At 41.8% G+C, this 15,423-nt stretch overlaps 1 protein-coding gene across 3 annotated transcripts in view; it reads left to right on the plus strand.

Annotated features, from left to right (window-relative positions):
* Positions 1-15,423, plus strand: part of MBOAT1 (membrane bound O-acyltransferase domain containing 1) — a 56,025-nt gene that overhangs the window by 23,689 nt on the left and 16,913 nt on the right. For 2 of the 3 annotated variants that reach the window (XM_039549643.1, XM_039549645.1), the window contains exons 4-6: positions 3,111-3,206; positions 6,357-6,368; positions 13,471-13,526. In XM_039549643.1, the coding sequence (XP_039405577.1) occupies positions 3,111-3,206; positions 6,357-6,368; positions 13,471-13,526 (164 nt within the window). The remainder of the gene's footprint in view (positions 1-3,110; positions 3,207-6,356; positions 6,369-13,470; positions 13,527-15,423) is intronic. The other variant, XM_039549644.1, reaches the window with a different exon arrangement.

Consider the following 15,423-nt stretch of genomic DNA (forward strand, 5'->3'; position numbering starts at 1 on the left):
TGCATTTTCCTATGAAATTGCTGGCCTCAAAATTTGACTTTTGCAGGCTTAATAATTTATGGCCAACCTTTGCTCTCTTAAATGTAATGAAGTCATGTTCTCCTTGGTCTTGTATTCTTCCAGATTGCATTTGATAATCCTTTTTAATGTGTTTTTCCCCTTGCTGTTTGGCCTTCAGGTATTTTCCACTTATTCTTGAGTTAGGTAGTTCAAATAAGGTCACTGAGGCAGCTTAGCTTAGTGATCCACAAAATAAGGTCTTGCTTTTGGTACTGGGCTTTGTGAAAAAGTGAAAAATACCAGAACTCCTATTGCTTCGAAGTAGAAGCTTATGGTTTGGATGTGTTACAGGTGATTTCTGTCTCTGCACTGTCTGACTGTTTCTGTAGCTGCTGCTGAATGCTCAGAATCCACATCAGTCTGGGCTGGGGAACAGAAACCCTTTCTTCACTTGCCTTCAAGGCCAGGGCTGTCTGAGAATCTGATGTTCAGATAATCATCTCACCTTCCTTTATTTCCTGAAGAGACCCCTCTCTAATATCTAAACAGGAACCCTGCTTACGATTACTTATAATTTTTCTAAGATTATTTAGAAATGTGAACTATAAAAAGCAAGCCTCTCTACAGCAGTCACTAGCATTTTGCACCAGCAAGATAACGTGTTAAGGAGGTATTTTTCCCATGTCCTCACTGAATGCAAAGCCCAGAAGTCCAGAGGTAATTAATAATGTTACCAAAAAAAAAAAAAGGTAATTGAACAATGTTTGTTAAAGAAATGCCATCCAGAGACCAAAATATAAAGGTGTTAAAAATTTGTATTATGGTTTCCTGGTCAATGTCCCTGCCTATCACTCAAGGGAAATGCAGGAGTTAGTGACTATAGATCAGAGGAACCAAGTCTACAAAGGAATCATCCAATAGTTATTTACATCTTCCTAGGCAAGTTGGGGTGGTGATAAGGAAAAGGACATGACTTCAACAGGAAACCTCCTCATTCTTCCTCTTTAGCCAATTTGCCACAATGGCTAATAGCAAAATAGCTGTATACTGAAACAAAAATCAAGCCAGCCAGTTCATATAATGTTGCCCACTGCTGCAAGGTAGTCATGTGTTGATTTGAATCCATGTGAAATGTCAGTCCAATGTGCTGAAAAACCTCAGGAGGTCTGAGGGAAGATTGGGTTAGGACTTTTCTATTGTATTCCACTAGCCATAGCAGTATGACTCAAGGTGCTTCCACATTATTAATTTTGGCAAAGTAACAATGTATTCAAACTGGTTGAGAGTAAGCTTGAACAATGCTGCTTTAAGGTCTGGACCTGTTCATACAGGCAACCTGATCCTTCAGAGCGGGGCTTCAAGACTTGCCTTTTTTTTCCCCCAGAAGAACACAGTGGAAGAGAACAAAGGAAATAAACTGCATAATTTAACCTTCATACTCTCTTTCATGGTTATTTTTTGCTAGTTTGCTCTCTGGTGAAGCTGCTAGCCTTCAAGGCCTATAAATGGATGAATTAATCCAGCACCAGGAATGCTCCCAGCTACAGCAGCAGTTCGGTGTGTCTCTGCCTGCTCGCCCCGCTTTCAATCTAAGTGCTTTACACCTCAGCATGGAGGCGTATTTTAGATCCTTCGTCCTGTCTATCGCTGTTACATGTCTGAGCTGGGTGACTTGCCTTTGGACGGATGCTTGCCATTCTCTGTTGATGAGAGGGGAATCCAAGGACCTTGCTGAGGCAGGACTGGATGCCTGACCCAGATAAAATATTATAAATTCTACTCTGAATCTCCTGAAGAATCTGTCATGTCCTTTCAGTCTGCCTTTCATCCAGCTGTTTGCTGTGGGCCACATGACCCGCAGGTTGCCTTGCGATCCATCACTGTCACTCCCACTGCAGTTTATTAGTCCCCAGGGAGGGAAAACTCATTTCTTTTAAAACCAGCCATAATTTGACAAAGGCCTGGCTCTTTTTCAGTTGTCTGCTGACTGATCCTCTTGTCTGATTTCACCTTTAGTTCTCCCCTGTGGTGGATCCTCTCATGGGTCCAGGGGGGCAACGTGTGCCTACCAGCCTCCCAAGGCTTGGCCCTACCACGCATGCGGGATGTGCCATCTCATTCCGTTGGTCTTTGCCTCTTCTCCCCCACATGGATAACCTCTGCTACAGGGGACACCAGTAGGCCTGGTCCTGGCCTGTCAATGTGGTGCAAGCCTTTCATTCTGGTGTCCCAGCTCTTCATTGCACTGTGTAATTGGCTTCATGGGTCAGTCTGTCTCCAAAAATCCATCTGATTCTTTCCTCCCCGGTATCCTCTTTCTTGCTCGTGTAAATACAGGAGGAAGTTACTTGTATGAAAGGCTGCATCTGTCTGTGCAGACACTGCAGCATTTCCAGTCTTCAGACTGTTCAGCTGCTAAGATAGAAAGAATCATGCTACTGCCCTGCCTACCAGAAGTGTGTTATTGTCTTGAAACGCAGAGTGAGTTTGTCACACCCTACCTAAGGAATGCTTCTTCAGTTGGACACTGTGATCCTATAGGTCCTTTCCAGCCTATACGATTCTGTGATTTTTCTGGAAGATGGTGTGCTTCAACATGGAGAGCTGAAAAGATTAGGCTATGTGCCATCATCTGCCTTTATACAAAATCACAAAAGAGAGAATACCTTAAACTTGAAATATTTTAGTCTTTGCTAGATCTGAGAAAGAGTTGTAAATAAAGAACATTTACAGATAAAAAATGCAGTGGATAAGTTCAGTGACTGGCATACAGTATAATCTGATTTCAAATACTTGAGTTGGACAGAAATTTCAAAATAATATGTGAATATGGGAGCTTTGAAATTGAATTGTGCAACTTGAATTGATCCTATTTCTTCTTTCTTTTTTTCCCCACTCCCAGAATGAGGAGACACCTCTGTAAGGTTTCGTCTGGGTGTACAAAACCATCAGTTCCCTTTGAGAATGTCTTCCGGGTCTCGTAGCGTAGCTTCAGACTTGTTAACAATTGGATTTGAAAAAATCAAAACAAGCCCAACCCAATCTGAGTGATTCTAGTTCTTGTTGGTACTTGTGTTGGTAACTATGTGTTCTCTGTGTTATGCTTTTAGGTACTCCTTTGTCGTAGCTATGGGATACCTCACATTGTGCCACATAAGCCGAATATACATTTTTCATTATGGTATTCTCACTACAGATTTCTCCGGGTGAGTGAGTCTGCAAACTGCTTCCTGTGTCAATCAATATTAGTTGATTTCAGTAAGTTATAAGAATAATTTTTATATTATCTGTGGAGCACCTGCAATTTTGTTTCCCTTAAACTTTTTCTAAGGCTTTTGTTGTGATTTTGGGTTTTTGTTGGGGTTTTTTTGGTTTGGTTTGGTTTGGTTTGGTTTTGCGTTTTTTTTGTTTGTTTTTGGTTTTTTTTGTTGTTGTTTTTGTTTGGGTTTTGTTTTTTAAAGAACAAATAAGCACTGTATGATTTTTGCACTGACTCATTGTTTCTACTGTTTTCTTGCTAGAAACTGTGTAGTTGAGAAGGCAGAGCTTAGTTAGCTAGCTTTCCCCGAGAGCAGCCTGGGAGGATAAGTTGCACAGTCTCTCCCCAGAGCTGTAAGAGTGCTTACGTGGCTGGTGGTCTGCCCTGAGAGGTGGGGTATGCTGCTCTCTTTCAAACTTCCCTGGCACAGCTGTCAGCTCTGCATCTCCTTTCCCCCATTCTGATTTATCTTGAAGCCCCAGATGGGGAGGTGTTTTCCCAGCCCAGGCACTTAAGCAAGTGTGAGTGCAGGACTTGGGCAGGGGTGAATTGCTGGTGGAGCTGGGTGAGTAACCCAGGCAGAGAGACAAGAGATCAGCTTGGGTTGTCAGGACTGGTTCTCTCATGGGGCCAGCTTGTGGCTGCTGCTTAAATAGCATGGCTTTTTGTATGCCATGATATCTGTGAAACGGTGGTTTTCATATATACTGTAGTCTCTACTGTAGATTTCACTCAGAGAAGCGGTAGAGGATGCTTAGCAAAGAGAGAGACAGCTAACCCTATGGGCTTTGTTTGTGAGAGGAAGTTATGCTTTTGAATGATTTAAAAACAGTGTGCTAATGTCTGACTACAGAGTAATTAGTAACATACCATGAAAAATTTCTGTAAACTCACACAGTACATTGTACATGACTCTTCCAAATCTCTGTCACCTTACAGGCACAGAGTAGGAGACTGAAGCTTTTTGCTGTCTCTGTGCATGTGTCTCTCTCTTTGAGGTGGTGGGTTTAAGCACTCAATTAAATTGTAGGTGGTAGAGGGGAAGTTTCTCTCAAATTTCTGAGGTTTTTTATATTAAGGAGGCTGCAGTAATGAGATGGTAAACGTTTAAAGAAATTTGGTTCTGTAATTTTTTCTGCAGTTCTTTTAATTCAGAAAAGCATGTCCTCAAAGAGCATGATGTGTCAAGAATCCTATAAAGTGGATTGGAATGCTATAGCTCTGTGTAAGGGACAGAGAGAGAAATGTGAGAGATCATGCTTTTCTGAATAGTGTGTTCAGAAATGCACTGTGAGGCATATTAGCTCTGTCTCTCTGAATACATTTAATAAAGATCCAGCTGAGACTGAGGGTGGAAGAAGAGGAATGGTGGTTGTTATAGACTAGGTAGTGTTTTCTGCTCCCTTGATGAAAAAGTAACTACTCTTATTTAATGATGAGCTCGAGGATCATGATTATAGTGAAAGAATAATGTCTGAACTTACTCGGTTATCTGATTTTGTCTTGGTGCTTCAAGATACACACCAATTCCTAAACTTCAGTCAAACATAAAACTGCCAAGTAGTAAACAAGTGGAAAATGTACTATGGATACGAACTGCACCTTCATGGTATATTTTAAAAGCTAAGAATAAATAAAATTAGTGTAGTGGTATCAATAAAAACTTGCAATCCAAAGTGTTGAAGCCCAGATCAGCCTCAAAATCTGTCTAAAAACTTGTTTTCCTCAGCTGTAAATTTGTGCCCATTGAGGTTTTGTGCACATACCTGAACAGATGTGATGACTGAGAGAGACAAAATATGCTCCCTGGACACAGTTTTGTCATGTATGAGCAGCAACTGAGCTCCTCTTGCTTGTTGTCCCATATTTGATGGTTCCTCATCTGTTGCATGTGGTAACAGGGAAGCATTAGGACAGGGAGGGAGGCATGGCATTCAAGTTCTCTCTCAGGATTTCAGAAATGACTGAGACAGAACCATGGAGCTATGCCCATCTCCCTCCAGCTTCCCACCGTTTGGGTGAACGTGGCTGGGGATGTACATTGAAAAGGCAAGACACTAGATTCAGGGCAATCTTTAAGATCCAACAAAAAGCCCATCATCTGCTGACTTGTGTTTGAGGTTTCAGTATCCCCTAAGTCTGGTGATATCTGGCTGCGAGGAGGAAGTTTTAATCCACATCAAATAGGCACATAACCAGTTCTGTTGCCATCAGCTTTCCGATGTCCGTTCCCTAAGAGCCAGATGATCAATGAGTGTTTCCCAGCGGCAGTGCTGAAAGTCAGCATTCCTCATTTCCTCTCCTGACCTGCTTTGTGCACTTAACAACTTGTTAACAACTTGCATGCAAGTTGCACAACCCTTTTGAAGTGTGCTTGCAAATACATTTTTTGGGGTGTTTTTAGTTGGTTGTGCTATTTGTTTGGAGCCCTCCCATTTTGAGAATAGAGCTTGTAAAATGCAGGTAGAGATGGAGAGAACAAGGTAACTTTTGAGTCATATTTTAAGCAAACTGGAAAATGAAAGATCAAGCTGTGACACATCACTTCCAGGTTACAAAATAGAAATAAGGGACTTGTTACCTGCTGGTGACTAGTTAATTCTTAACTCCTGCAAAGGGTAGTTTTGTTCACTGAGTCCTGCAGTCAGAACTGTACACAAGCTGCTTGATTTAAGAGCAGATTTAAACTCTTGATTTAAGAGCTTTTCATGTATTGCATAGTAATTAAGAAGAAACTCTTTTTAAACTACTGCCAGGTTCTAAGGAAAACAATTTCCAGTTTGCAGCACTTCAATTTTAATTACTTTTTAAAAATGTATGTATATTTTATCAAATTTCTTTCAGTTATATTATTTCTCAAATAAGTGGTGATATAATTTAGGAATTTTCTCTTTACTGCTTCCTCAAAAACCCTATTCATTTTTGAACACTAATTGTACAGTAACTGAATCCTGTGCTTCCCTCTTAATTCAAATCAATCTTTGAGAGAAGCATGCATGTTTTATTTTGCTTGGTTTGCCATGACATTTGCACATTTTACGTGGAAAAACTAAATCCTAACTCTTTCTCTCTCTTATTTCTTCTTCTTTATGCTAAGAGGATTATGCTGGTAAGTTGCCTGCCTATACAACTTTATAAAAACAATAATAATACCATATGGTTTGTGTTTTTTCCCTTTGTATCACAGGCTCAGACTGAGTATAGTAATAAGATAGCTTTAGGAAAAATGAGTTTAAAATAAGGAATCTTGATTCTTGATCTTTTGATTTTTGGAATTTTGATTTTTGGAAACTAGTATTACATAGGGTTTCAATCTAGCAAGCTTCATGACCAAAATCCAGATGCATATGATCATCCAGATAAAATTCAGAAGATATGGAACTCGTGTCTGTTTCAATCCTTTGCTTAAGGCCATAGAGCTTTTTAGTTTCCTCTCTGAATTCTTGCAGTGTCCGAGCAAAATTTCCTAATATTGCAGGTTATTCAGTGAAATGTCAGCATATGGGAGTTTCTTTCATATAAGAGTAGTGGCTGAGAGAGCTGGGGTTGTTTAGCCTGCATATCAGGAGGGGCCTTATCACTCTTTACAGCTGCTTGAAAGGAGGTTGTAGCAAGGCTGGGGTAAGTCACTTCTCCCATGTAACAAATGACAGGAGAAGAGGAAATGGCCTCAGGTTATGCCAGGGAAGGTTTAGATTGGATATTAGGAAAAGTTTTTTCATGGAAAGTGTTTTCAAGCATTGGAACAGGCTGCCCAGGGAAGTGGTGGAATCACTATCCCTGAAGTGTTCAAAAAACATGTAGTTATGGCACTTGGGGACATGGTTTAGTCGTGAATATGGCAGTGCTGGGTTAACAGTTGGACTCAATGATCCTAGAGGTCTTTTCCAGTCTTAATGATTCTATGATTCTTTCTGCCGTTCCTTATAGAAGAGAAACTTGGCGTGTGAAAATCACCACACATGCTGGCACAGTTTTCAATCTTCTGTTGGTCTTAGAGACACCATAGCTGAATTATCTGGGAGACTTGAGCAGTTTTCCTCCCCACATATGTCAAATCTGTAGCTCTTACGCGAGTGCTTTGGTGGACATCACTCTCCAGAGACCACCTTTGTGTCTGCCCTATCCCAAATGCAGAGCAGCAGCATCATTCTTAGCAAACCACCTAGAAAGGGATGATCATTGAGAGAGCCCTCTCAAAAGCCATATACGTAAGCAGATACTTCAGTAACAAGTGTCACTTCAGGTAGTGGATTTTTGCTGGGTGGTTAGAACTTTGTTGCTGTTTCTTTCCTCACTCAGTGGCTTTTAGTATCAACCAGAAAAGGAAGGAATGAAAGAATAGCAGCCGTTTTTCACAAAAGAAATACATTTGCTGATGAAAGCAAAGATAGATGTACTCTGTTACCATATTAAAACACAGAGCAGAAATGCTGTCTGGTCCTACAAGTTCAGTTGGTTATTTTTGTTTTCTTGTCTTCTAAATGTATGACATGCAGTACATTGCTGCAGTGTCTGTTCCAGCAGCGCTGGCTAACCTTGGTGTGCAGCTGGTCCCCAGAGGCAATGCCGCAGTGCAGGTGCAGGGTGAGTAAGGGGAAATCAGTCTGTTTTCCATGGCTATTTGCTGCTTTGGCTGGGTGCTTGTCCACTTGAAACAGCCCTGAGATCACTTACCATTGGATACACAGGAGCCCTGCAAGAACTGCAGTGTGGGAACTAGGCAGAATTCAAGCAGGCAATCACTACTAGAGAGCTCCACGCATCTAGTACATCCCAGGACACTTCTCCACAAGTAAACACTCTTTTAAGTGAAATGCTTCTACCATGAAGGCTTAAGAAATACCGCTTGGGAGCTTTCACAACACACACACAAAAAAGGGCAACACATCACCTGAAGGAAATTTTAAGTTCCTTTGGAGGTGCAAGTGTGTTTAGTGAAGTGTTTTTCCTCTGTTGTACTTCAGTACTTCTTCCTTTTACTGTTGAAAGCAAAAGTCCGAGGCCACTGCCAGCTTGGCAATCCCCTTGTCAGCGTGGTTACTGTCACAGCAGGATGTGACTGTGTGAACTTCTTGTCATGGCTTCAGCGCTGCAGAGGTAACCCTGAAATAAATGTTCGCTGTTTTGGAGTCTTGTCTGCTATGAGCCTTTTGACTCCACCTCCTCTCTTAGTGAAATCAGGTCAGTGGAAACTATTTCTAGCAAGCGTGTGCCAGCCTCCTCCACGGGATTACCTAAGGTCAAGCAGACTGTACTTGGAAAAAGTCTTTTCTCTCGGAAGCATCGAAGCTTCCTCAGTGCAGAAGCCAGCCTGTGATGCAGTGAGGATCCCCACAGCAGTCTACAAACAAAATCTCTTTACTTCCACTGGCCTGTGCTTCTGGCAAATTTATTACATTGGGGCAAGCTATATTTAAATATTATATTAACTGATATGTTTTCATTTGGAAGGTTTATTTAGGGGAGTAAACCCCTCTATTGAGCATTCTCTGTGAACTGTTGCATCTTAGTCTTGTGTTATTTTTCAAGGCATCTAGGGTGAGGTAAACAAAAAACAAAGCTGTCTTTACCTTATGTTAGATGCCCTGAAAAATAAAATTGTCCCTGGGTCAATTTCTTGATTTTTTTTTTTTTTTAATTAAAAGTTGGCCACTATGGTTTGTGTGTAGGAGGTACAGTGCAGCTACAACCTAAGATTAAACTCATAGCTAATATATAAAACATGGGAAGGGAGGGGAAATCACACCACACATAAATCAGATTCTGTGTTTCTGTGGCAGTTTGTAACTGTAGTGCTTAATAGGACAGGTGGAGAGGGTGTAGAATCACCACTCAGCCATGTGGCTGCAAAGCAATCTGTAGGTGTTCAAATATGATGGATTGCAAGTTGTTTAGGCTTCTAAATGTGTTTTATTTCAAATGCTTCCTTCCTAGGGATAAGTCTTTGTGCTTCATCTGTAAGTGGAAGTGTAGTAGGTAGATTTTCTTCTTAAATTCAACCTAATTGCTCCCCTCCAATAAATTGTGCATTGCAAAATTTGGGAGTAAGAAAAGGGATTGGAAGTTTTATAGTTTTGTTAACTTCCCTTCTTGTTTTTAGCACTATTGACTTTTCCCAGTAGAGTCTAAGGGTTAAAATATTATCATGTTGGAAACTGTTGGCTAGATGTGATACGGTGCTGTATTTAATGTATTAACATACTCAGTGTTTTATTGCTGTTTAAAGTTAGAGCTTGCCTGAAAGGCTGAATAGAAATGGCAGTTCAATGATATTTCAAAGTTTTAATAATCAAAACTCACACGTTTAGGAATTTATGATTCTTTCCCAGCCCCCCCTCCCCTTTAAGGGAGAGTTCCAGTACTGTCATTATTTTGTTGTGCTCTGCCTTTTCCTACAGCAAAGACATGGTCCCCCAGAGATCAAGTAAGTGGGGAATGGTAGGCAGGAGAAGAGGAGGGAGGAAGATGCTCCTTGTTCACCTGAAACCTTGCTTATCCTTTGTGTGAAGTGTTGACTGATAGCTGACACTGATCTCGTGGAAGATTTAGTGTTTGTCATCCCACTGCCACTGTACAGTAGGTTCCCACCCTCCTGAGTAGGGTGGAGATCACAGAATCAATTAGGTTGAAAAAGACCTCTGAGATCATCAAGTCCTACCTGTGGCTGATCACCACCATGTCAGCTAGACCATGGCACTGCGTGCTATATCCGGTTCCTTAAACACCTCCAGGGACAGTGACTCCACCACCTTCCTGTGAAGTACATTCCAATGTCTAATCAGCCTTTCTTTGAAAAATTTCATTGGATGTCTAACCTAAACCTCCCTGGTGCAGCTTAAGGGAAGAGACCAACCCCCACCTAGCTACACCCTCCTTTCAGGCAGCTGAAGAGAGTGTTAAGGTCCCCCCTTGAGCATCCTTTTCTCCAGGCTGAACACCCCCATCTGCCTCAGTCACTCATGATTGGACTTGTGCTCCAGACCCTTCCCCAGCTCCATTGCCCTTCTTTGGACACGCTGCAGCCCCTCAATGTCCCCTGAATTTAGGGGCCCAGAACTGAACACAATAGTCAAGGTGTGGCCTCACCAGTGCTGAGTACAGGGGAAGAATCACTTCCCTAGTCCTGCTGGCCACACTATTCCTGAGATAGGCCACAATGCCACTGGTCTTCTTGGCCACCTGGGCACAAGCTGGCTCATGTTCAGCTGGCTGTTGACCAGCACCCCCAGGTCCTTTTCTGCTGGACCACTTTCCAGCCACTCTGGAAAATATGTATGACTTGTATTATGATGATGCCAGGAGGGAGAACAGGAAGTATCTAATGAACTTTGTGGCTCTCCTTCCCACTCGCCTTGTCAGACACATCACTTTTGTTCTCCCTTGTCTCCTCTGGAGCTGGGATTTGAGGGAGATAGACTGTCCATGTTTTCTGACTAAAGTGCAGGAAAAGCTAACTTGTTCTGTTGGCTTACAATGTGCCATCAATGAGGCAATGAATTCCTTATATAGATGAGGAGAACCTCTCTCCTCTGTGTTTATATGCAGCATGACCTCAGTGCAGGCTTTACTCCTGCTGCCCTCAGATTGTTTGCAGTTTGGTTCTCTCTGGTTTACCATGGGAGCCTTGTCTAAGACAAGTGTCTAAATTTAGACACCTGAAGTCATATGGTTTTGGCTCAGAGCCTGAGGTTTAAAGTTACCCACTTCAATATTGGTGTGAAGTGCTTGCCATAAGAAACATATGCAACAAATTGAAGCAATTTGAAACAAGTGTTAATGTTCCCCTATAAAGCTAAAAAGGTCAAACACTGACAAAATAAAAATTTGTGTTTATTGCGGTAGAACTGCTTGGTTCACTGACAGCCTCTGTCTCTCTTAAGGATTAAAAAAATCTGCCTTTTCATATGCTTAAAGGATTAGGATTTATGTATCTTTGAAAGCAAAGCTGAATTTTGTCTGGGAAAATCTACTTTGAGAAACAGGATGTTGAAGATATTGGTGAAAACAGCTTATAAATCACTTTTCTTAAACAATTAATTGGAATAAAGTTTAGAATGACTGTTTGAGAATACTGCTGGAAGGTGAAAAGTCACTGCTGAATTTGTCCATTCCTTAGCTGCTATCAGTGGTCTAGGTGACCCAAGGAGAGCTGCTGTACAAACCCCTGTGTTATGATTGTATTCAAGTTCTGTGGATACTTAAGCCTAATCTGAATTTTATGTGCAAACTTTTTTTACTGACATTGTAAGTAGGGACTTCTGAAATGATAAAAGCAGTTTCTGATTAAGTAATTGGCTGATATTGCATGTTCTGGTTTTGGGTAGGAAATGCAAATTACCCCCCCAGAATTACTTGTGGACTCTTGAAAAAGATCAACCATATTAAGTGTTAAAAAAAAAGACCGCTTAGAATGAAAAAATGGCTTTTGCCAGCATTTGTGTTTACCATGCTCAGCATACAAATTATTTTGAGAATCTGTTTGATTTATATTAGTGGGATAATCAGGTTGTAAACAGTTTATCTTAGCCATTGGGTTTACATTTGATTGTAACCAGTTGGCTGATTTAGTCAAGGATGATCCAGAATCTCTTGAAAATCTCTGTAGAACATAAGTATTTGACTTATGGCATTCAGAGACATCATTGAATGTAACTTCTGCTTTTTTTTCTTTACCTTGAGAAATCTGTGGAACAAAAACGGTGCTTGAACTAAAAAAAACCCTCAACTTTTTTCTTTAATTGTGTTCCAGAAATTATATTACAATAGTTAAAATGAACAGTTGTAATGTTTGGAGTCTCTTAAAAAAGTTCCATATACTGGTGAAACTGTGTAAATAGTTAAAAAAAAAGTGTACAAACTCGAGTTTTCATTTCCAGGTTGAAGACGTCATTTGTGTTCAAACGGAAACATCCATATGGTTAATGTTGTTAATTTATTCTCAGATTGAGAAACAACCCATTGTATTAATCCTCAGTGAAGACAGAGCTCTTTTGTGGGACTGGTTTTACATAAAGTCATCACAACTAATGCTTTTAAAATAGTGGTGTATCCTCATCATCCATTCCCCTCTCGTGGCTATTATGGTTGTGAGAGATCTGTGCACCCTGTGCTGGTGTCCCCAGTGGCAGAGAGATGGGGAGAAGCAGTGTGAGCAGGTGATCATCCCTTGGTTTGCCTGCTATGGGTCCTTCCAGATCGCAGATATTCAGTGCCAGGTTTTGTGTTTAGGGCACTACAGCCGATGAAGGAAGTGGTTTGTCCCCGTGGTTTTCCTCTCATCTTTCCTCTTACCTACCTCTAAATGCTCTTAGCTGTGTCCTTTACCCTTGTGGGAACCAGCTCCTGATGCCTCCAAGCTCAGTTTAGTCTTTTTTCCCATTCCTTAGCTGCAGCAGCTCACAATTGCCTTCAGTGCGAAGAAGCTCTGCAAAGCTGGATACGGGAAGCATAAGTGGCCCTACTCGGCATAGTGGCTATTTCTATGCTGTGTGTTTTGTTGGCACCAAAGCTGCTGGGTGGCTGTAAGCCTGGCTCAGGTACAGCCAGCTCCTGTTTTCAGAGGCTCCAGATCCCACGTGCCCATACACTCCCAGTTGGATGGTGTATCTTGTACAGGCTGTTCACAACGCAGATGCATGGCCAAGAAGCAAGTGGGAAACTGCTGTGCTGACAGCTATTCTGGTATTTGCACACAGTCCTAATTGATAGAGCTATTCATGTGGGGAAATAAGCATCTGTATCTGCAGAGTCAACATTTTTTAGGGCACTGAGGAGACAGACAATAGGAGAGTAACAGTAAGAAGGGCCAGAGTTGGGTTAAAGCAGCACTGCTGTATTCTAGTGTTGCAATGTATGGGGCTTCAATATGGTCTTTGCCTGAAAGGAGTCTCAGTGGGCTGCAGAAGCTGGTATTTCCTAGTGGTGTGATTTCTTCTGAACTACAATTTGCAGTGCTGCACGATAGGCAGACATAAAATAAGGCTTTGTGTGCACTTAGCAATTAAAAATTCCAGTGCAAGTTACTGTGGGGTTGTTTTGAACCGAGGCAATTGTCTTATGCCTGAGTGCCTCCTTCAGCTTTAATTGGATATTTTTCCACTTGTTGCTAATACAGTTATGCCTTTTAAAGGCATAAAGACATTCAGTGAGAAAGTTGGGAATAATTTGTATTACAGGACATGTAACTGTTGTTTCTGTCTTTCTTATAGTCCGCTGATGATAATTACACAGAAGATCACAACTCTTGCATGCCAGCTACATGATGGTAAGAAAAGGAATCTCTTCCCACGTCCTGAAGGCAGCCTTTTCATTGCAGTGCATTTTCTGGTTGATTTATGGTGTGAATGAATGTAGTTCAGCAAGTTGTTCCAAACGAAGAAGAAAAATGCTGTGTGGAGGAAAATGAGAAACTTAAAGTTTTGATCAGTTTTTAGGATCAAACTCTCTTTGCAATATCAGAGACAACTGTTTTGCCCTTCGGTATTCTACTTTCTTAGGACCCAGTTTGGATTTTAGCTAGTACCAGGGTCTCCTGCTTAGATGCTACAGTGCATCTCCATTAAGCTCTCTGAAGCTGTTACCGATTCTCAAAAGTCAAGAGTTGTGTTTGATGCATAGGTTCAGTCATTAATGTTAATTTAGCAAAAAATATGCTAGCACTGATATATTCAGTGATAATGTACTTCATGAGTTGTGAGAGATAGAATTCAGTAGGTTTTCCCCAGCACAGAGAGAAGCACAGTTGCAAGCAAAATAACATTGTCTTCAGTCTTGTGCTGTGCTGTGACAAAGAGCACTATTATTTCCCAGTAAAACGCCTGTGTCTCGTACAGTGCAAAGGCTGGAAATGTCAGTAGTCATCAGTAGCATTATTGCTTGTGCCCACTGATGTTGCGCTGCAAATTTCTGATGGTCTGAGGCCCATTGCCTTACAAGCTGTGGGTGAGTATGTGTTATGCTAAAGAGTTGTGAATGAGGATTTAACTGATGGCCACACGGGGGTCTGGCATTGTTTGCAAGCCAGGTTTACACAAGTGAATCTAATGCTTTTATCTGGCTGTAACAGGTACAGCTGGAAGCTTGGCTAATTGACCTTGTTGGTGGCATTCACGTTGCTGAGGCTTCTCTGCTTCTGTAAGTTGAGTCAGCTCAGGTATTGCTGCAATGCCACAGCAGCGTGCAGCCTAGGTACACACCTAGGATGTTGGAGGTAAATGAACAGACAGAAAGGAAAAAGACAACAGCAGAGGCAGGAGCGTTTTAAACAGACCAGAAATCCTACAGATTAGTGATGGTGGAGAAGGCTCGTTACATTGTGAACATCCGTATACGGAGCAGTTGATCAAATGAAGGCAGCTTGCAGTTCAAGCATCAGTGACGAATTTCTATTTGTAAAAATTTAACACAGCTGTCTGTAAATGGAAACAGATAAACAAAATACCCACTCGTATAAGTAATTAAGTGCTTAATTGTTTCTCTGAAACTCAGGCCCTCCCAGTATTTACAAACTGAAACAGTGGAGAGAGAATGGAAACAAGCAGCTTATCAGGAGTGGTAGGAAGTGGGTCCTGTGTGTGTATTGGTAATTATGGCCAGTATGTTTAGAAGAGTAGTGTCAATTGGTGCCAAGCCCCTGATCTTTGTGCACATGCATGCTCCACATCGAGTGCTGTGACTCATCCTGTGTTGTGCTGCTGAAGCCAGTGGGAGTCCCTGCAGTATGTGCAGCTAAAGCTTTAGGGTGGAGGTTTTGAGGTATGTGCTATAAGCAACATCTCTTTACCACTGGCCGTGACACAAGATTTTTCCATCATTTTCCTGGGACATTGAGTCTGTGCGCTACCTCTGGCCCCAAAGGTCTTGTGCACTCAACAGGAGGTCACCCTTCCAGTCTGGACTGTGCACAATTCCAGATTATTACTGACGTGTATGTTTAGGCTTGCTCCAGCAGCAGGCATCTGGGCTGCTCGTTCACACCAGTGGAGCTTCTGTTCCCTGAGTGCCTGTTTCCCTTCCCCTGCCCACTCTTCCTGCTGTGAAATGCTCCATTTCTCACCAAGGAGCCAGCGGGAGCCTTGTGCTTAAATGAGCCAGCGGCTTCTGGCAACAGAGATTTTTCCAGCCCAGGACAGTTTGTAGAGGCTGTTGGGGGTTGCTTCCAG

Source organism: Corvus cornix, chromosome 2 (genome assembly GCF_000738735.6).
Source record: "Corvus cornix cornix isolate S_Up_H32 chromosome 2, ASM73873v5, whole genome shotgun sequence".
NCBI classification, from domain to species: Eukaryota; Metazoa; Chordata; class Aves; order Passeriformes; family Corvidae; genus Corvus; species Corvus cornix.